This window comes from Pseudorca crassidens, chromosome 13 (assembly GCF_039906515.1).
Source record: "Pseudorca crassidens isolate mPseCra1 chromosome 13, mPseCra1.hap1, whole genome shotgun sequence".
Lineage (NCBI taxonomy): Eukaryota > Metazoa > Chordata > Mammalia > Artiodactyla > Delphinidae > Pseudorca > Pseudorca crassidens.
The window spans coordinates 50,366,165-50,389,060 of NC_090308.1; the positions used below are offsets into that span (position 1 = coordinate 50,366,165).

The following is a 22,896-nucleotide window of genomic DNA, read 5'->3' on the forward strand; positions in this document are numbered from 1 at the left end:
CAGTTATCTATTGCTGTGTAACAAAACTCCCAAAAGTTGGTGGCTTAAAACAACAATTTACTTTCACTTTATTACAGTTCTACAGTTTGGTCAGATCTTAGAACAGACAGCTTATCTCTGTTCTCCTTGATATCTACTAGAGCAGCTTGATTGGGGCTGATTTATTTCTAAGATGACTCAGTCACATCTAGCTGGCAAGTTGGTGCTGGCTACCATCTGGGAGGTAAGCTGGGGCTGTTGATCAGGTCCTGAGTTTTCCTCCATGTGGATAGTTAGATTTCTAATAGAATAACGGTGGCTGGGTTCCAAGAGACAATGTCTTTATGAAGAAGCGTTCCAAGAGGACCAGCCCTATTGTAATCAATAGATATTTGCTAATATACCATTGATAAAAGGCAGTTACATGGCCAGGCTGATATGGGAGAGGATACAGAAAGATATGGAGGATACAGAAAGAAAGATACTGAGAGGCATTGTTTATTGTAGGCCACCAAAGTAATAGCCTACTACAGTTGTGTACCTCCTTAGTCTACAGCAAAGCAGCCTCTCTGGAGGACATTTTGAAGCCTTAACATTCATAGCTTTTGGCCCAGTAATTTTACCTTTAGAGGTTTGTCCTAAGGACAGTGTATCAGTTCCCTGGATCTATATTAAGGCTTCATCTAGCTCTCATCCATAGCATTTTGCCCAGGGTCAGATAGCTGATTAATGCCTGAGTTGGGATTAAAACCAGATTGTCTGGTTCCAGAGCTGTATGTTTTAACCATTGTACTATACTGTCTCTCATGTAGATGATGACTCTACACAATCATGTTAACGATATCAAATGAGAAGCTGATATTTTTAATAATAAAATTTGTATATATGGAAGTCTGAAAGGATATACAGTTGGTCCTTGAACAGCATAGGTTTGAACTGCATGGGTCCACCTATTCACGGATTTTTTTCAATAGTAAATACTACAGTACTACAGGATCCATGTTTGCAGAACCACAGATAGAGAGGAACCATGTATTTGGAGGGCCAACTATAAATTATACTTGGATTTTCAACTCTCAGGAGGGTCAATGCCACTAATACCCAGCATTGTTCAGGGGTCAGTAATGTATCAAAATGACATATCTGCACATGAGCATGTACCATTGTGTTTTCTTTGTTTGTTTTTTTTTTGGTAAGGATACTTTTTATGAGCCTACCATGCAGACTTAACCTAATATATTCATGTGTGTATGTTTTATGTCTATTTCATTTCTACACTGATGACTCTAGTGCAGGTTTCTACCCTTTTATCTAAACAGTAAGTCTGTGATGAATTACGGTTTTCACTGCTAAAGGTAATAAATCTTGGAAGACTACTTTGCTCTCCACCCCCCAGTTTTATGCTGTAAATATCTCTTAAGGAGGGTGTCTTTTTTAGATCTCTGTCGTCCATATGTGCCTGGTAATGCATATACTGAAGTTTAAAATACACCTACTGAAAAGAGCTTCTTAACTAATATTCTTTCACTGGTTTCTACATTATAGTTTTACTTACAGTGACTTTGCATCCCGTTTCCAGTTCAGTGTTCTCATAGTGCTAGTTCCAGATCACTATCCTTGAGGAGGTAAAATATTGCCCCTATCTGTCCTGGCTAAACTAGAATCACTGGTGACCATACAGATTCCTGAGTCCCCCCCTACCCTGTTTCACATTTAGTAACCTAGGGCAGTGGTTCTTGACCCTGGTTGTACCTTAGAATCACCTAAAAATACTGATGTTTGGATTCCAACCCATGCTAATTTGAATGAGATTCTCTAGATGAGGGCACTTGGAGTGTGTGGGGATGGGAGTGTGTTTAAAACCTCTTGAGGGACTTCCCTGGTGGTAAGATATGATATATCTTATGATATATGATAAGATATAAGAAGATAGTGTCCAGGGCTTCCCTCGTGGCGCAGTAGTTAAGAATCCATCTGCCAATGCAGGGGACATGGGTTCGATCCCTGGTCTGGGAAGATCCCACATGCTGCAGAGCAACTAAGCCCGTGAGCCACAACTACTGAGCCTGCGCTCTAGAGCCCACAAGCCACAACTACTGAGCCCATGTGCCACAACTACTGAAGCCCGCGTGCCCTAGAGCCCACGCTCCGCAACAAGAGAAGCCACCGCAATGAGAAGCCTGCGAGCCGCAACACAGAGTAGCTCCCGCTCGCCGCAACTAGAGAAAGCCCGCGTGCAGCAATGAAGACCCAACGCGGCCAAAAATAAATAAAATAAATTAAAAAAAAATAAAACCTCTTGAGGCAATTCTTACAATTAGGCACGTTGGAAAGAGATAGAAAGTAGTTTTGCACTTCAAAAATTGTTCAAAAAAGGTTACCCTGTTAATAGGCGGTATTCTTTCAGCAGAAGCCTGTAGGATTATGTAAGTGTTCATGAACTATTAAGAACAAATTTTCCTTTACAGTAGAATTATTACTGCACAATTCCATTAAAGGCTGTTCATTGAGAACCTTGCATGAGCTCACAAATGAATCTTGTTGCCATTCACAAATGAAGAATATGAACAAAGTAGGAAAAGTATTTGGAATTACTTGGTTTATGCATTAAACCAGTCTAGATAATTTCTTCTCTACTGTCTCAGAAATTATACCATAAAGGATACTTCTTTTAAAATAACGGGAAATTGTATCACAGGAAGGCCACGTCCTTATTTTTTTAAAAAAAGAAAGAAAGAAACTAAACTAAATACCTTGGCTTAATGACAATCTACATTTCAAAGGTTCTCCAGACTAAAAGCTTATTCTTCACTTCAATGACTTCTCCCAAGCCATATTTAGAGTTCATCTAGGTTATAAACCATATCTCCAGTTATTCATGCTGTTCCAGTTTGGGTAAAACAAGTATCAAAAGTACTGAAGGGCGAGGTAATAGCTTAAGCACTTCTCAGCTTATCCTTTATCTCTAGATGTAGATATTTGGAGAAATACAACCTTTTAATGAGAACTGTAGTGAGGCATCCATTTACATCTCTTAGGATTGGTTGAATAGAGTATGGTCTATTGGGTATACTTTTGATGTCTTTGCCAGTCTCTTTTTTCAAATGTACACATGACACTATCTGAAGAAATACTAGAAACACCTAGTAAACATTTTTCTAATATCTATTGTTAAGCTATATTCAGGTGACCACGTTTTGAGGCTTGGTTTTCTGCTTGGCTATCAGTGATAATCAGGTTACATATAGGGTATCTGTGAGCTGCTGACTTTAATAGGTCAGCCTGTGTAAGTGTGTAAGACCTAGCTTTTTGGAGACCAATAATGTGGCCATTTCCTCTGCTTGGACATGAAGGGAGCACTTGTTTTAGAGCTCTATACCATGGTTTCAAAATCTGTTCTTTAGTATATAATGTCTGTTTGGATTCCTGATGATTTTACCCTATGTGATTAGTTATACCTTGTGGGAAATGACTGGTTTCTCTTTTATATAAATAGCCTTTTAAGAGTATCAGGCATATAGGCATCTCTCATAACATTTCATCCCTTTGCAGTTTTGTTTCTGGTATATTATTAGGAAAAATAAAGAGCAATAAAATAATATTGAATAGTTCTCTTCAAGCTGTTAGTCTTGTTCTTTTCTAGTTTTCTGAATGCCCCAGGTTTCTTATATAGTGATCAGTCCATCACCTTTTCATAAGCTACACAGAAGCTTGAGAATTGCCCTGAATTTTGCATAGGACAAGTAACAAATATCCATGGCTTCATTCTAGCCAAGTAGACTATAAGTCTTCTTAATTTTTCTGAATCAACAAATTGTGAACATAATGTCCTTACACATCTGCGTGTTCACACTGTATCTGGCAGAGAGTAGGGCTTTCCTGCAGTAAGCCAGTCTCTCTCTTAATGGTTAAAGTCAGGCAAGTAATTTCACCTAAAAATGTGAATTCTCCGAGAAGAATTCATTCTGTGCTCTGCCAGTTCTATAAGTTTTAAATTTAGCTGGGTAAATTCCAAATGGCACTAAATTTTATTATGAAGGGTAAGTGCAAGAATAAAAAAAACCTCACTATAAAGAGGAAAACAGGTAACTTTACATGGGAGAAATCTTTACATGGGAGAAATCTAGCTGACCTCACCTTAACCAAGTGATCCAATAATAGGACAAGCTGACATCACGTGCTTTCTGATGTCGGGCACTGAGAAAGCTTCAGCATTCCTTCTGTAAGGACATTCCTGACAAAAATGAACGACATGAAACTGGTCATAAGGAAAAGGACAAACTCAAGTGTATAATGTATCTCACATATCTGGCCTGCATTCTTTAAAACTGCCAATGTCTTAAATGGCAAAAGGGCAGGAGGATTGCTCTAGATTGAAGGAGACTAAAGAGATAACAAGGCATATATAAATAAACTACAAGGATATATTGTACAGCACAGGGAATATAGCCAATATTTTATAATACAAATGGAGTATAATCTATAAAAATTTTGAGCCACTCTGTTGTATACCTGAAACTAATATAATATTGAAAATCCACTATACTTCAATTAAAAAAGAAAATTGCAGAATATTACTGACATCACAAAATTCAGAAATTAACATACTTTTACTAACTGCCTAACACCATTCTATATTTTTTTGAGGTTTTTGCTGCTGTATACTCGTTGATCACTTCTACATATGACAGCAATTTTATAATATTTTACATAGAAAAAATTTTAAAAAATTATATTCCTTCCTCCAGCATGGAGAATAAAATTTTGTTCTTTACTAATGATAATTTAGGAAAAAAATAGTGTCATATATCATTATTTGTAATGCCATGTAGATTATGGGGCTTGTCAAATTTAGGGAAGTCTCCATCAGGTTTCTTTCATTTTATGAATTGTCATATTTATGGGCATTTTGAATTTTCTTTGTGCAGTATTGAGCTTAAATACTCTGAACTGACATTCCTTAACCAATTTGTTACCAGTGTGAATCTTGTAAAGAATTTTATGTTATCTTCGTTTTGTGTCAAATCAGTAAAAACTTTAAACGTTAAAAAAAAAGAGGAATAATGAGGCAGTGCTTGATTCTTTTTTTTTTAAATAAATTTATTTATTTATTTTTTGCTGCATTGGATTTTCATTGCTGCATGTGGGCTTTCTCTAGTTGCGGCGAGCGGGGCCTACTCTTTGTTGCAGTGCGCAGGCTTCTCATTGAGGTGGCTTCTGTTGTTGAGGAGCGCAGGCTTCAGTAGTTGTGGCACATGGGCTCAGTAGTTGTGGCTCACAGGCTTTAGAGCAGAGGCTCAGTAGTTGTGGCGCACGGGCTTAGTTGCTCCACGGCATGTGGGATCTTCCCGGAGCAGGGCTCGAACCCATGTCCCCTGCATTGGCAGGCAGATTCTTAACCACTACGCCCCCAGGGACGCCCCATGTTTTGTTTTGTTTTGTTTTAGGACTACCCAGATTACTACCACCGGAAAACTTATTGAGCTGTACCCTCAATGTATTTGTGCACTTTTCTCTATTTGTGTTATTCTTCATTTAAGAAGTTTTTTTAAACTACTCAGGTAATTCTGAAGCATAACCAGGTTGAAGAAGACTTCTTTGACTTCAGTAGTAGGAATAGGATACGGAGTAGAGATTTTGGATTGACTTTTTTAGCTCTGACTTTTTAATATTGTGTTCTATATTTAGATATGACTTTAAAAGGTCCTTTCAGTGCCACATCTGATCACTCGTGTTGTATTCTCAGCTTTTGCCTCCCTTGTTAATATAGGTAACCTATTTTATAGTTTTCAAAAAAAATGTTATTAAGTAGTGGTGACATTTAACTAGTATTTGGCTTATAATGATTACTAAAAGCATATTTAAATGTGGAATAAAATAGTTTTTATAGACTTTATGGATTCCAGGCAACCAACTTAACTTTTTGAGGGGCAGATGATTATAATTCTCTGCTTTTTAAGTGTTAGTTTGGGCCATAGCCCTGACATAGCTTTAAATTATGGTTAATTTGCAGTTTCTTATATGTATGACAATAGTTGATGTAAATATTTATAGGAGCCTCTGTCTTTGCTTTGCAGAACGTTCATAACTCCATGAGTGAAACTGAGAAGTCTAAAATAGGCCAAGGTTACTTAAGCTTACCTTCAGCATTTACTGATAACACATACCTACACAAATAGCTGACGGCTGTCTTAGTTTATGGTTCCTGCCTAATGATGGACTTTAGTTTTGCTTGTCTCTGATCTTGCCTGTTTCTGGTCACTGTTCCTCAAATATTGTTATTTCATACAAATGGCTGAGTTTGACACTTTTACCTGTTAGGTAAAATGAACCATAGCTAGAGGAAAACAGTGGTTTCTAGTTTATGCTCAGCTTGAGCAACTAGAGCAGCTTTTCTTTGTTTTCTTTTTATTTATTTATTTATTTATTTGGGCTGCTCCAGGTCTTAGTTGTGGCACATGGGATCTTCGCTGCAGCATGCGGGCTCTTAGTTGCGGCATGCAGACTTCTTAGTTGCGGCATGTGAACTCTTAGTTGCAGCATGCATGCAGGATCTAGTTCCCCTACCAGGGATCAAACCTGGGTCCCCTGCATTGGGAGCACAGAGTCTTACCCACTGGACCACCAGGGAAGTCCCTAGAGCAACTTTTCTTGAAATTAGGAGGAAAATATGAATGTAAGGATGAGAAGATACTAAATCTTGCCTTTTAAGTTTCAGAAGTTTTAGTCATCTCAAGTTAACCATAGTTAAGTCTGATTTATGTTTAGTTTCAGAATTCAGCACTTTATTTGTCTCTGGATAAGTCAAAAGCATTTTAAATGATATCCAAAAAAAATACCTTTAAAGAATTTTTGCTATAATTTGCCTCAGTTGTCTGTCTCTTTTCCATATTCTTCAAGCAGATAAAACTTAAAACTAGCTAGAACCAACCTTTTTCTTTTTTTAGGAATAACTGACATATAACATTATATTAGTTTCAGGTATACAACATAATGATTTGATATTTGTATACATTGTGAAATGATCACCACAATAAGTCTAGTTAATATCCAGAATCATACATAATTACCACCAAAAAAATGCTTCTGTGTGTGGTGAGAATAGAACCATCTGTTTTCATGCTGCCCCTTGGTAGTACATGTAGCTAATCTGTTGAATTCATAGTAACTTCTCTGTTATACTTTTTTTATTTAAAGATATTTTCCTGTTCAGAGATGTTTGTTAACTGCTGGTGCTCACAGGAGATACCTTAGCCAGACATTCAGGCTTTTCAGTTTTAATTCCCATCATCTCCTATGGTTTAGAATATACAAGAATTACTTCCTAAATATACTTTCTTCTCTGCATGTAGTTCACACTGTTTTCACCATTCTCAACTGTCTTCCTGAAGTATGGCTGACTCCGTGTGTTAAAGGAATACTGACCAAACCAATCGTCAGTTCCCTTATGCTTTTTCCTTTTTCTTTATACAAATGGTATCATACTGTAGATAGATACTGTTCTGAAACTTCTTATACTTTACACGTCTCAGGCAGGCTTCCTGATCAGTCTATGGCTGAGTTATATTTTCTAAAAGCTGTATAATAATTCATTTTATGTTTGTAACAGTTTAATAAGATTTTTAGTTTTCTGGGTTTTTGTGTGTGTGTTGTGATTTTTTGTTTTTTGCTATTATATAAACAATGCTAAAGTAAATTTCTATGCACTGATACCTTTCTGCATATGTGGAAATATTTGTAGGATTAATTCCTGGTGGAATTGTTGGCTCAAAAGATAAATGCGGGCTTCCCTGGTGGCACAGTGGTTGAGAGTCCGCCTGCCGATGCAGGGGACATGGGTTCGTGCCCGGTCCGGGAAGATCCCACATGCCGCGGAGCGGCTGGGCCCGTGAGCCATGGCCACTGACCCTGCGCATCCGGAACTTGTGCTCCGCAACGGGAGAGGCCACAACAGTGAGAGGCCCGCGTACCGCAAAAAAAAAAGATAAATGCATTGGGACTTACCTGGTGGCGCAGTAGTTGAGAATCCGCCTGCCAATGCAGGGGACACGGGTTCGAGCCCTGGTTTGGGAAGATCCCACATGCCGTGGAGCAACTAAGCCCGTGCGCCACAACTACTGAGCCCGCGTGGCACAACTACTGAAGCCTGCGCGCCTAGAGCCCGTGCTCCACAGGAGAAGCCACTGCGATGAGAAGCCCACACACCACAACAAAGAGTAGCCTCTGCTCGACGCAACTAGAGAAAGCCCACGTGCAGCAACAAAGACCCAACGCAGCCAAAAATAAATAAATAAATTGAAAAAAAATTTTTAATTAAACTAAGAAAAAAAGATAAATGCATTTAAAAGAGTGATAGATATCACCAAAACACCCTCCTTAAAAGGTTGTACCAGTTTTCACTATTATCAGCAAGTTTTTTAGATGCCTATCTATCTTCACCATCATTGTGTATTAAAATTTAATACCTGCTTGTCTGACAAATGAAAATGGGATCTTACTGTTTTGACTGGCATTTCTTGTGTGAGTGAAGTTGAACATTATTGACATAGTTTTTGTGTGTTCTGCCTGTTCTGTTTGTCAGGTTATTCATCTTTATCTTTCATTAGTTTTTAAGTTCTTTACATTTTCATGAAATTATTTCTTTATTTTTTATTGCATATATTTGTCTACAGTTTTTTGTGGTCTTTCAACTTTTTGTTTATGATGTATGGTATTTTTAACCATGTAAATTTAACTTTTTATATGCTTATCTTATAACCTAACATATTATAAGCTTCATAAGTGCCGGGACTGCATCTTACTAATTGTTATATTACTCATCTTATCTAGCACTGTGCCCTTTTATAGATGCTCTTAAACTGTAGTAATAGTTGCATCCTCCCAAAACTGTAGGGGAAACAAATTATCCTTACTCTTTTCTCTTTAGAAAACCAAAATAGAATATCTTATAAGGGTTAAATAAGTTGAAAGTGACCAATCATGAGAGTTTGTAATCAACAGGGATAGTCCAGTGGCTTAAACAAAAAACCTCAGCATCTTTCATTTGTATTTTGATCAAGTTGAATTGCAAGTCCTTGTGATGATCAGGGAGAAGTTAACAGGCACACTTAACCACTCTAAAAATAATGGGCAAATAATACTAAGAATTACTTGATGTGACTTTATCGAAACTCTATAAACAAATACACGAAAGGATGCTCAACATCACTAATCATTAGAGAAATGCAAATCGAAACCACAATGAGATATCACCTCACACCGGTCAGAATGGCCATCATCAAAAAATCTACAAAGAATAAATGCTGGAGAGGGTGTGGAAAAAAGGGAACACTCTTGCACTCTTGGTAGGAATGTAAATTGATACAGCCACTATGGAGAACAGTATGGAGGTTCCTCAAAAAACTAAAAATAGAACTACCATATGACCCAGCAATCCCACTACTGGGCATATACCCTGAGAAAACCATAATTCAGAAAGTGTCATGTACCACAATGTTCATTGCAGCTTTTTACAATAGCCAGGACATGGAAGCAACCTAAGTGTCCATCAACAGATGAATGGATAAAGAAGATGTGGCACATATATACAATGGAATATTACTCAGCCATAAAAAGAAACGAAATTGAGTTTTTTGTAGTGAGGTGGATGGACCTAGAGACTGACATAGAGAGTGGAGTAAGTCAGAAAGAGAAAAACAAATACCGTATGCTAACACATATATATGGAATCTTAAAAAAAAAAAAAAAGGTTCTAAAGAATGTAGTGGTAGGACAGGAATAAAGACGCAGACATAGAGAATGGACTTGAGGATACGGGGAAGGGGAAGGGGAAGCTGGGATGAAGTGAGAGAGTGGCCTGGACATATATACACTACCAAATGTAAAATAGATAGATAGTGGGAAGCAGCTGCATAGCACAGGGAGATCAGCTCGGTGCTTTGTGTCCACCTAGAGGGGTGGGATAGGGAGGGCGGGAGGGAGACATAAGAGGGGATATGGGGATGTATGTATATGTGTAGCTGATTCACTTTGTTATACAGCAGAAACTAACACACCATTGTAAAGCAATTATAGTCCAATAAAGATGTTAAAAAAAACCACAAAAAACTCTAAAGCAGTCCTCATATAAAGAGAAATTATAACCAGCTGAGAAAACCATGAAATTTTCTTAAGCTAACCATGATCTTTTTTTAATATATAATCTATCAAACTCTTAGCTAATCATAGAAAGGAATGGACTTTTTCTCCCTCCCACTACCTGTCTATTAAAGTGAATCAGATATAATCACGCTTGTGTCAAAAGTTCAAAAGGGAAAATGGAGGTAAAATGAGCTGAATTGGCATTCTTCCCTCAACATTGTACCTGTAAGCTTGATATGTTGTTTCAGAGATTAACTTTATAGACTTCCGTACCCATAAGTATGAAAATTCTTAGGGAACTCTTTTCACAAGCTTGATCTTAACATATTGAATAAAGAGAGCAGCTAATCCCTTTTGTAAAGTAATTTGAGAGGAGGGAATTCAAAATGTAAAGTCTCACCTGCAGAAAACACTCAATTCTGTAAAGGCCTTTCTATCTTTAGACACTTACAAAGACTTAATATTTTAATGCGGAAGGGTGAACTTGGTTAAAAAGCCAATGGGTGAAATTAGAGAGAAATAATCCAGTGCTTTCTTTCTGGGAATTATCATCCTGCTCTCCAGGGGACCTAATTTTATTCCCTGTGGGGAGTGAGAATACCCCTCTGTACAGCAAGCCAGCATCTCTAAATATAAGCTTGACTTTTAGTATAATAAGAGTCTTGTTAGGTGCAATTTTGCTCTTAGTCATTAATACAATGAACAAATGTTGTGGTTACCTGGGAAAGAAAATTCAAGTGCTTTTAAACCTCTTGTGAGATTTGGTTTCATGCTTGAAACCTATACAGTGTTATGCCCAATAGCATCTGTAGAAGATTCCAAGCTATAAGGTATACTACATAGAGAAGTTAATACACGTTGGAAAAAATTGAAACCACTGCAAAATGGGTTTAAGGTCCTGAATAAAAAGCTTTTCTTTTGCTGAATGACACTTACTGGTGGCATTAAGTTTAACAAATGATTGGAAGTTTCTTAGGGGTGAATTTTACATGATGATGATGTCCCTGTAAGAAGCCAGTCTTTCCTTCTGGTGACACTTTTTCTTTTCAGCTTTAAAACAGTTTGTCATTCTACAAGTGCAAAGACTGAATAAAGGACAAAATATAATCTGAGAGTATATAGTATTAAATAGCATTTTCAGTATGGTATGGCATTAATTGTGTTAGGTCATTTCTGTCCCTACCAACTTTGTGATATTATATGCATTTTAAAATCTATTCTTGATTATAAAATTGTAGTGGTATACAGCTTCTGCTAATAGCCCTCAGTCGTAAACCATTTTAAATTGCATTTGGTAGTGTATTTTCTCTTTAGGATCAGTAAACGATAATAGAAATCTTTCTTATTACTTTAAGTTTAGAATTTGACCGAAGTAGTCTTTGCGTTCTTTCAAGAATAGTCTTCCATTCCGATGTAACCTAAAGGTACTGGGCATTATGTTTTCAGTTCTTAAACTTGCCCTCAGCCTGTAAGCTCTGGATAGATAGACCTTATGTGTATGACTCCTAATTTCCTATTGGTGGTAAGAGTGCATTGCTCTCTTTCCCTGCTGTTTTCTCGCATTTTTAAGAAGACTATTAAGAATAATTCTGTATTCTTTTCTTTCACTATGAAACATCTAATTTAGTCGTAATAACAAAATATTTTGTATTTCATTTCAAAGTAGTTAAGGTCTGTTTCCCCTATGAGCGTTGTATACTAAACTGTACATTTTTACAGCTTACTGAAATAGAAAAACTGACCTATATTTATGTAACTGACGTCAGGCAGAATGACATCCAAAAGCATATGTACAAACGTGCATTTTAAAAGTTGTATTCTAGTATAAATAACATACTTTTTAACAGCCATGTAAAAAATGTACTTTTTTACATTTAAAGGTAAAATGTCATCTTAACTTTATGATTTTCTTATATTAACATAACTAGGCTTGCCATATTATCAATTTGACAAACAGGTCCTCCCCCAACCCCCCACTTTTTTGAAGTCCCTATAACATGCTTCAACTTAGGAGTGATTTTCTGTTTGTTTCAGACAAATCTGCCTATTTTCAAGCTGAAGGAATCTACCGTTAGAAGAAGATACAGTGACTTTGAATGGCTGCGAAGTGAATTAGAAAGAGAGAGTAAGGTAAGAATTATTTGTAATGTGACTGTAAAACAAAACATTCCAAATTTTAACGTTTAAGACTTCTCAGGAGAATGATCTTGAATAAAGTGAGTAAAATAAAACATTTCTTTTTTTTTTTTCAAATAGTTCAATTTCATTTTACTTCATAGGAGATGGGGGAAGTGTGCAGTTTTTCCTTAGAACTCTTCCTTCTCATGTCTACTTCAGTGGCCCAGTTGAGGCCTGTGCTGACTCACACTTAGATAACTCTTCTTAGAACTTTCTTGCTATTGCTTCCTTCCTTTCCATGATCTTCCTGTCCCACCTTCCTCTCTTCCCCTTGCTAAATTTCTCTTCTTCAGTACATCTCCTATATCAGTGTATTTCCATTTTCTTTTTTTTTTTTACTGACGCTATACTTTTTTTTTTTATCATCACACATTTACATATAACAGAAGTTTCATAAACCAGTACTTACCTTACTCTGTGTGACAGGTACTGATATTCCTCAGATTAGCTTTTTAAATGATGGCCATGATCTACTGTTGGGTTGCTACCTGCAGTTTTAGAACACTGTCATATATCCTGATAATAATTGTCTTCTCTTAGAAGAAATTTGGTGGCTTTGGCTGCAACATAGAGAGAACAAGGTCTCATTCTAATGTCTCTTATTTCAGCCCTACATCAGAATGACATATATGGCATGGAGTCATGAAAAGTACACTCAGAATAGCAAAAAGTTATCTTGTGACTCAAGTGTAGTAGGATAAGAAGTGGGTATGGTAGGAGCCCTGAAGTAGGTTAAGGCTAACTCGTTCTCGCTTCTGAAGCGTACTAAGATAGAAAAGGAAGGAAAACGTCCTTAACCAGAAAAATGTGGCTGGATACTAGAGCAACATATACAAATCATAGCATTCCATCAAAAATGGAAAAACAGTTTTACTCCAAAGAATATCCAAGTATAAAATACTTACAGATAAAACTGGAAATATAAGACCCATGTAAAGAAAACTTTAAAACTTCATTGAAAGATCAAAAGAAGACCATAATAAACAGAAATATTACATTCCTGGTTTGGAATATTCACTTTTGAAGATTCATTTACTCTATAAACATTTGAGAGCTCATTCTGTGTGTTCTGTCAGTTGCAGACAGAACTGTGAACAAATGAAGGGTCCCTACTTTTATGGCACTTTATTGGGTAAGTTGGGGTGGTGGTGAAGGGAGACCAGAAAAAGATGGTAAGATATATAATATGTTAGATGGTAATATGCTCTAAAAATCAAAATTAAGGGAAATAGGGAGTGCCAAGAGAGCTGTCATATAGGACAGTCAAGGGAAGGCCTCTCTTAGAGGTGGGATTTTAGCAGTAGACCTGACAGAAATAAGGCAGTATCTCCTAACTTATTTATAAATTTGTAAAATTCTAATACAAATCTTATTGGAGTTCTTTATAAACCTGCAGATTTATATAGAGCTTTAGAATCAGAGAAAGCTCAAGAATAGCCAAAAGTTATTTTTACCAATAATTTAGCACCTGCAGACATCAGAGCATATGTTAAGACTATAGTAATTAAAACAATGTAGTATTGCTTTAGGTATGGACAAATAGATTAGCAGAATGTCAGAAAATTTAGAAGCTGACCACATGTTTACTGGAAATTTAGTTCATAACAAAAATAACATTGTCAGTTTATGCAGAAAGGAATTTATATTCAGTAAATGGGGTTGAAACATTTGGCTATTTGGGAATAAAGATTTATAACTCACTGTATATAAATTACAGATGGTTTGAAGATCTAAATGTACAAAACAAGTTAGGAGAGTTTTGGGTAACAAAGAAGAAATTTTTTATGACCATAGGGAAAAGTGTCTTTTTTTCCCCCACCTTTATTGAGATAGAATTGACAAATAACATTAAGTTATATAACACAATGATTTGATATATGTATATATTGTGAAATGATTACCATAATAAAATTAGTTAATACATCTGTCACTTCACATAGGGGTTTTTGTTTTTGTTGCTTTGTTGTTAGTGGTGGTAACATTCAGTATCTCTTGAAACATTCAATGTTTCTCTTAGCAGCTTTTAAGAGTACAATACAATCCTGTTAACTATAGTTACCATGCTATACATTAGATCCCAGAACCTACTCATCTTTTAACTGAAAGGTTGTACCGTTTGACCAATGTCTCCTCATTTCCCTCACCCCTCAACCCATCTACTACTCTCTGTTTCTGTGAGTTCAGCTCTTTTAGATTCCACATATAAGTTAGATCATACAGTATTTGTCTTTTTCTGTCTGATTATGGGAAGAAGTGTCTTGATAGGCTTGTGGCTTTGCTTAACATAGCACCTGGCACACTGGAGTGTTTAATACGCATTTCATGAATGTATACATCACTTTTTTATGACAGCTTTATTGACATAATTCACATGCCATACAATTCACCAATTTAAAATGTACAATTCATTAGCTCTAGTAGTTTTCTGGTAGCATCTTTAGGATTCTCTATGTATAGTATCATGTCATCTGCAAACGGTGACAGCTTTACTTCTTCTTTTCCGATTTGGATTCCTTTTATTTCCTTTTCTTCTCTGATTGCTGTGGCTAAAACTTCCAAAACTATGTTGAATAAGAGTGGTGAGAGTGGGCAACCTTGTCTTGTTCCTGATCTTAGTGGAAATGCTTTCAGTTTTTCACCATTGAGGACGATGTTGCCTGTGGGTTTGTCATATATGGCCTTTATTATGTTGAGGAAAGTTCCCTCTATGCCTACTTTCTGCAGGGTTTTTATCATAAATGGGTGTTGAATTTTGTCGAAAGCTTTCTCTGCGTCTGTTGAGATGATCATATGGTTTTTCTCCTTCCATTTGTTAATATGGTGTATCACCTTGATTGATTTGCGTATATTGACGAATCCTTGCATTCCTGCAATAAACCCCACTTTGGTAAAGTAGCAGGATACAAAATTAATGCACAGAAATCTCTGGCATTCCTATACTCTAATGATGAAAAATCTGAAAGTGAAATCAAGAAAACACTCCCATTTACCATTGCAACAAAAAGAATAAAATATCTCTAAATAAACCTACCTAAGGAGACAAAAGGCCTGTATGCAGAAAATTATAAGACACTGATGAAAGAAATTAAAGATGATACAAATAGATGGAGAGATATACCATGTTCTTGGATTGGAAGAATCAACATTGTGAAAATGACTCTACTACCCAAAGCAATCTACAGATTCAATGCAATCCCTGTCAAACTGCCACTGGCATTTTTCACAGAACTAGAACAAAAAATTTCACAATTTGTATGGAAACACAAAAGACCACGAATAGCCAAAGCAATCTTGAGAATGAAAAACGGAGCTGGAGGAATCAGGCTCCCTGACTTCAGACTATACTACAAAGCTACAGTAATCAAGACAGTATGGTACTGGCACAAAAACAGACACATAGATCAATGGAACAGGATAGAAAGCCCAGAGATAAACCCACGCACATGTGGTCACCTTATCTTTGATAAAGGAGGCAGGAATGTACAGTGGAGAAAGGACAGCCTCTTCAATAAGTGGTGCTGGGAAAACTGGACAGCTACATGTAAAAGTATGAGATTAGATCACTCCCTAACACCATACACAAAAATAAGCTCAAAATGGATTAAAGACCTAAATGTAAGGCCAGACACTATAAAACTCTTAGAGGAAAACATAGGCAGAACACTCGATGACATAAATCACAGCAAGATCCTTTTTGACCCACCTCCTAGAAAAATGGAAATAAAAACAAAAATAAACAAATGGGACCTAAAGAAACTTCAAAGCTTTTGCACAGCAAAGGAAACCATAAACAAGACCAAAAGACAACCCTCAGAATGGGAGAAAATATTTGCAAATGAAGCAACCGACAAAGGATTAATCTCCAGAATTTATAAGCAGCTCATGCAGCTCAGTAACAAAAAAACAAACAACCCAATCCAAAAATGGGCAGAAGACCTAAATAGACATTTCTTCAAAGAAGATATACAGACTGCCAACAAACACATGAAGGAATGCTCAACATTGTTAATCATCAGAGAGAGGCAAATCAAAACTACAATGAGATATCATCTCACACCAGTCAGAATGGCCATCATCAAAAAATCTAGAAACAATAAATGCTGGGGAGGGTGTGGAGAAAAGGGAACACTCTTGCACTGCTGGTGGGAATGTGAATTGGTGCAGCCACTATGGAGAACAGTATGGAGGTTCCTTGGAAAACTACGAATAGAGCTACCATATGACCCAGCAATCCCACTACTGGGCATATACCCTGAGAAAACCATAACTCAGAAAGAGTCATGTACCAAAATGTTTATTGCAGCTCTATTTACAATAGCCCAGAGATGGAAACAACTTAGGTGTCCATCATCGGATGAATGGATAGGGAAGATGTGGCACATGTATACAATGGAATATTACTCAGCCATAAAAAGAAACGAAACTGAGTTATTTGTAATGAGATGGATGGACCTAGAGTCTGTCATACAGAGTGAAGTAAGTCAGAAAGAGAAAGACAAATACCATATGCTAATACATATATATGGAATTTAAGGAAAAAAATGTCATGAAGAACCTAGGGGTAAGACAGGAGTGGAGACACAGACCTACTGGAGAACAGACTTGAGGATATGGGGAGGGGGAGGGGTAAGCTGTGACAAAGCAAGAGAGTGGCATGGACATGTATACACTACCAAACGTAAAATAGATAGCTAGTGGAAAGCAGCCACATAGCACAGGGAGATCAGCTCGGTGCTTTGTTACCGCCTGGAGGGGTGGGATAGGGATGGTGGGAGGGCGGGAGACGCAAGAAGGAAGAGATATGGGAGCATATGTATATGTATAACTGATTCACTTTGTTATAAAGCAGAAACTAACACACCATTGTAAAGCAATTATACTCCAATAAAGATGTAAAAAAATAAAATAAAGTGTACAATTCAGTGGTTCTTACTATATTCACAACAATGTGCAACCATTACTATAGTCAGTTTTAGAACACTGTAATCACACCGTAAGAGAAACCCCATACCCGTGAGTAATCACTACCAATTTCTCCTCACCCAGCCCTAAACAACCACTAATCTTTCTCTATGGATTTGCCTGTTCTGGGCATTTCATATAAATAGAAACGTAGAATATGTAGTCGTTTGTGTCTGGCTTCTTTCACTGGCTTCTTTCACCGAGAGTGTTTTCTAGGTTCATCCTATTGTATTGTTAATCACTACTTCATTTCTTTTTATTTCCCCAAAATATTCTTTTGTATGGATAAACCACATTTTATTTATCCATTTATCATTGGCAGACATTTGGGTCATTCCTGCTTTTTGACTATTGAGAATAATGCTGCTATGGGACTTCCCTGGTGGTCCAGTGGTTAAGACCCTGCTCCCAATGCAGGGGGCCCGGGTTCGATCCCTGGTCAGGGAACTAGGTCTCGCATGCCGCAACTAAGACCCACGCAGTCAAATAAATAAATAAATAAATATTAAAAAATAGTAATAATGCTGCTGTGAACATTCATGTACAGGTTTTTATATGGACATATGTGTTTGTATTTCTTGGGTACATACCTAAGAATGGATTTACAGCCATATGATAACTCTGTTTAACCTTTTGAGGAACTCCCAGACTTTTTTTTCCAGAACAGCTATACCATTTTTACATTTCCACCAACAATGTATAAAGGTTCCATGTTTTTCCACATCCTCACCAACATTTAATATTATCTGATTTCTTTATTATAGCTTTCTTAGCGTGTGTGAAGTGGTATCTCGTGGTTTTCATTTTCCTGATGGCTAATCATGTTGATCATCTTTTCATGTACTTATCAGCCATTTACATATCTTCTGTGGAGAAATTTTTTTTCAGATCTTTTGCCCATTTTATTGAGTTTCTTTTATTATTGAGTTGTATATAGAATATACTAAAAAAACAAAAAAAACCTCTTACAAGTCCCTCATCAGATTTACAGTTTGCAAAAATCTTCTCCCATTCTGTGAATTGTTTTCACTTGATGTTGTCCTTTGACACACAGTACTTCACTTTTAACATTAGACCAGATAATTATTTTGGGCATTTAACCTGTGTGAAAGTTGTACATACATTAGTATTGCTAAGAACAATTAATCAAGTTGTTTTATTTATATATTAGTACTTTTAATTAAGATCTGTTATACTAGACTAGAAAGTAGATGAAATTTATTGTATTTACTGGTCATTATGGTTCAATCTTTTAGCTTTTTTTATTTCAGTATGCTTTCACTATATTATGCTGGCCAGATATCCTTCTGTCCACTTCTTGCCCCACATACACACACATATCATCAGACTCATTACTTTTAAATTGGTGTAAGAATTCTAAGTAGATCTTTTCAGACTGCTTAAGCAAAAATAATTTGATGTTGAAGATCTTTGGGATCTTAGCTGGACAAACCACTCATGATTTTTGTAGGTGATTAATCCTGTTGCCTACAACCTTACCATCCATTTCAATGAGTATTTTGAGTATTAGTAAGAACGTATCTCTACGGATGATAATACCTAGTAATTTTTAATCTTATATTTCATGCTAAATTCTACCCTGAATTAATGGTGGTCATTTTGTTAACACACTGGTTCTATATTCCTTTTTTTATAATAGCTTTATAGATACAGATGTTTTTTCCTGCCCATCATATAAACTATTCTGCTGGAGCTCAGCTAGTTCAGCTAAAAAACATGATCCCTGTTTTTTAATTGTAAGTTCCCTGCAGGTTTTAACTCTTCAACTTGACAAATGCTAATATAGGGGAGAGATTTAAGAATGTTGAAGCAAACTTATGAAGACAAATCTTTAGATGTCTTAAGCATTGGGTATCTGGGGAGAGTAGATCTAGGAAGGAATTACAAAGTTTATGTTGGGCATTGGTTTTGTGTTTCTTTTTAGCTGTTTGTTTTTTGCTGATCTGTAAGAAGTTGTATGATCTTTCCCTTTTTTACCTTGTTGAATGATCGTTTTAGGATAGAAACTCTGCATCAAGGGTTTTAGGTTTTACCTCTTAGAATATATATGATTTTATTACTGGTGTTTACTATTTATATTTCTCCTTGTTTGACTTGTTTGCCCACACCTTTTCTCTGTTTTAACATAAGATAAGGATTCACCTAAGTGGTTAGTCATTTAACAGATATTTGAGCTTCTGTTGTATGCCCAGCTTTTCTTAAAATAACCATAAAAAGCCTGAGACAAGGGTCCTTGATTTGAAAGCATTAATAGGATAGATTGGTGGTTCTCCACCAGGGGCAGTTTTGTTCCCCAGGAGACATTTGACAGTGTCTGGAGACCATTGTTATTGTCACAACTGTGGGGTGCCTACTGGCGGCGTCTAGTGGGTAGAGGCCTGGGATGCTGTTGAATAGGTATTCTACGGTGTACAAGAAACCCCTCCCCCCAGTACATTATCTAGTTCAAAATGTTAATAGTGCCAGGGTTGAGAAATTCTGAGATAGAGAACCCAACTAACCTGTGAAATAAATAGCTAGGTGCTATTTAATTCAAACAAATATTTGAGCTCCAGATAATTCCCAGAAGAGGGAGATCAGTCATAAGTTGTCCCTAGAGGAAAGTTAGGCTTTGACAGGGAAAATTTGGGATGTTCCTCTAGTGTAGGAAGGAAGAAATGACAGGTCTTTGGGGAAAGATAGATAATGGGTTTGGGAGAAAGTTGATGTGCTTCTTAGCCTAGGAAATGGAAGAGTGGCAACAAGTAGAGTTGATTATTTTGTCATCACCTCAAACACAGGTGGGAAAGATTATATGCAGATGGTATGAGGTGGAAGAAATTTACCACAGAATTCTTATCTGCCCATGCCAGAAAGAACATTGTTAGTATTTTACTTCTTCATTTAATTGAGAGTTGAGTTTGATCTCTTTAGTTACCATTGTAATAAAGCATTGTCTTCCCCAAGTGACATCAGAACTGTCTGAGGGGCATCGTAGCCTTACTTCAGTATTGATTATTCGCTTTGTATACTTGTGCTTTGATAAGTCCAGGAAAAATGAAAATGAAGCTGTGGGCCCTGCCATTGAGCTTTGGTCTGATGGACTATTGTGGCATTTTGGTTATCTTGCCTCCAAAACATTGAATCATTTTTCAGTGTATTTTTATTGATTCCCTTTTACTGTATATTTAAACTAGTTTAACAATGGGATGGTTCTCATAGTGAAGATATACTTTGTCTTCATGTTATGCTCTCTAAATTTTCCCGACTCAGCCAGCATGTTCAAGAACTTTCTTTCCTTATCTTGTTTTAGGTTGTAGTCCCCCCACTCCCTGGGAAAGCGTTTTTGCGTCAGCTTCCTTTTAGAGGAGATGATGGAATATTTGATGACAATTTTATTGAAGAAAGGAAGCAAGGGCTGGAGCAGTTTATAAACAAGTAAGTGCTTTCTGTTCCTCAAGGTCTAAGAGTGAATAGTGTTCTGAGCTGTCTTTAGGTGACTGCTGTTTATTAATTTAGATATCAGACTAAACTGGTGCTTTTTCTTTTTGGTCATTTCCTAACTTTTTGTATCATTTAAACAAAGTGAAAACATATAACAAGTTGAATATCGTGATAAATATTAACACACTTGAGTAATACGAGTATCTTTGTGTTGACCTAAGTTTTGTATTTGTTTTTCTTGGTTAATTTATGCAAATTACATTTAAAATTACAGCATTTAAAAAATAGTTTTACTTAGGATTCTTTCTGATTTAAGGTATGTTCTAGCATGAACAGTAAAACTTACAATACACTTGCAATCATTTTGATTGCAGATGGAAGTATCATCAGCATGTCTTGTGTAAAGGTGCACATTTAAAATTTTTGTGGCAAAATATATTCTTCTGAAAATGTAAGGAGACTGGCCTTAAGTTTGACCAAATAAAGTCAACTCCTAGAGAATACGGTTGTGTGAGCTTATTTATTAGCAATACTTTAATTTTTATCTAGTAATTTGAAGATCTGTGAGTGGTAAACAGAGGGAAAGTTATACAAAGCCCTTAACTTTTAGTTATCTGAGAGCACACAACCTTCATTGTCTTCTTATGAACATACTTTCTTTTTGGAGAAGGCAGTGCTAGCTTGGATGTTTTTAAATTCTGAAATAAAGTCTGGTTGCTCAGTCTGATCTTGTGTTTAGTCTGATGGAAACGTTTAAAAGCAAGCAAAAAACAAAAACAAAAAAACCTGAACATTTGTGCCTATTTCTTAGTATTTTGGGGCTTTTATTGAACTTCAGTGTATTTCTAACTATAATCCTATATCTTTTCCTTCTTTAAAATGGATTCTTAGAATCAATGACATTGTTTCACTTTTAACATTAAAATTCACTTAGGTTTCTTACGAATATACCAACTAATATGTAAAGAAGTTAATTGCGTACATACGCCAGAGGTAGTGCAAAACTAGTGATTAAATGTTTTCTAAATTACCCTTATGATCTGAAGGAAAGAAAATATACTGTTAGTTGATAGACTATAGCTTTATGGGCAGTCCAGAATAACACTTATTATTACTAAGTTGTTTGTGCTTCCTAACCTTAAAATGTGTATATTTGGTCCCCCTCCACCACTTTTATAAAATACTGGACTGAATTTGTATCTTTTATTCCTAGGGTCGCTGGTCATCCTCTGGCACAGAATGAACGTTGTCTTCATATGTTTTTACAGGATGAAATTATAGATAAAAGCTATACTCCATCTAAAATAAGACATGCCTGAAATTTGGCAAGAAGGGGCAAGAAAAACTTTCCATGACTATTAATGATTCATATGCACCAGTGAAGAAGTTCTAACTAACTTTAGCATGCTGCACAAAAACTGGTATAATATGCCTTCAGTATACTAACACTCATATGCTCAGTTTTGTTCTGTTTTGTTTTGGCAGTTGACAAGAAGTTAATTTGCTTTCGTGAAAAAAATCCCTCATTCCAGCCTTTCTATAGAAATAGCCCTTTCTTGCAGTTTTAATGTGGTACACACTCTGGCTTCACAAACCTGTTACTCTAGTATAACTTGCAGTGTCCTAACTAAAGTTACTCATTTGGTCTTACCTGCAGTTTTTGTGTCATGTTTGCTTCTTGAATCTGATTAATAGAATTTTTCTCTTATCCCCTTTTTAATACGTGGTGTCACTTGACCTAATTTATGTGTGGAAGCACTACACATTGGTTTCCAGTACCCTACACGTAAGATACACACTTGTGTGCAGAAAGTATCTCCCTTCAGGCTTGTAATTCCCTTCACATGGAAGATCGGTGAGGGAAATCTTTATATTCTGTATAAAAACAAAATCAAATTTATATACTAAAATCATTTGTCTAAAAATTTAAGTTGTTTTCAAATAAAAATAAAAATGCATTTCTGATATGCACTGATTGTGTTGCTTCTGGCTTTTCTTTTCTCCCTTCAGAAGACTGTCCTACTTAACTCACTTGTTGAGAGGGATTATTTACTAATTATATACTTTTCTCATTCCTGTAACTCCATTCCTCTTTAAGCAGTGGTGATATCGAATATGCTACTACCCTTTGAATGGGGCTATTTTCTTTTACACAACAAAAAAAGTGATGTACTAGGAAAAGCATTCCTTAAA

The 22,896-nt window shown here is 36.3% G+C and overlaps 1 protein-coding gene across 1 annotated transcript in view; it reads left to right on the top strand.

Moving 5' to 3' along the window:
* The window catches only part of SNX3 (sorting nexin 3), a 50,399-nt gene extending 27,725 nt beyond the window's left edge, over positions 1-22,674 (top strand). Inside the window, exons 2-4 of the mRNA XM_067702420.1 lie at positions 12,154-12,249; positions 20,573-20,697; positions 21,917-22,674. Coding sequence (XP_067558521.1) covers positions 12,154-12,249; positions 20,573-20,697; positions 21,917-22,022 — 327 coding nt within the window. The 3' untranslated portion in view covers positions 22,023-22,674. The remainder of the gene's footprint in view (positions 1-12,153; positions 12,250-20,572; positions 20,698-21,916) is intronic.
* Positions 22,675-22,896: the final 222 nt, after the last annotated feature.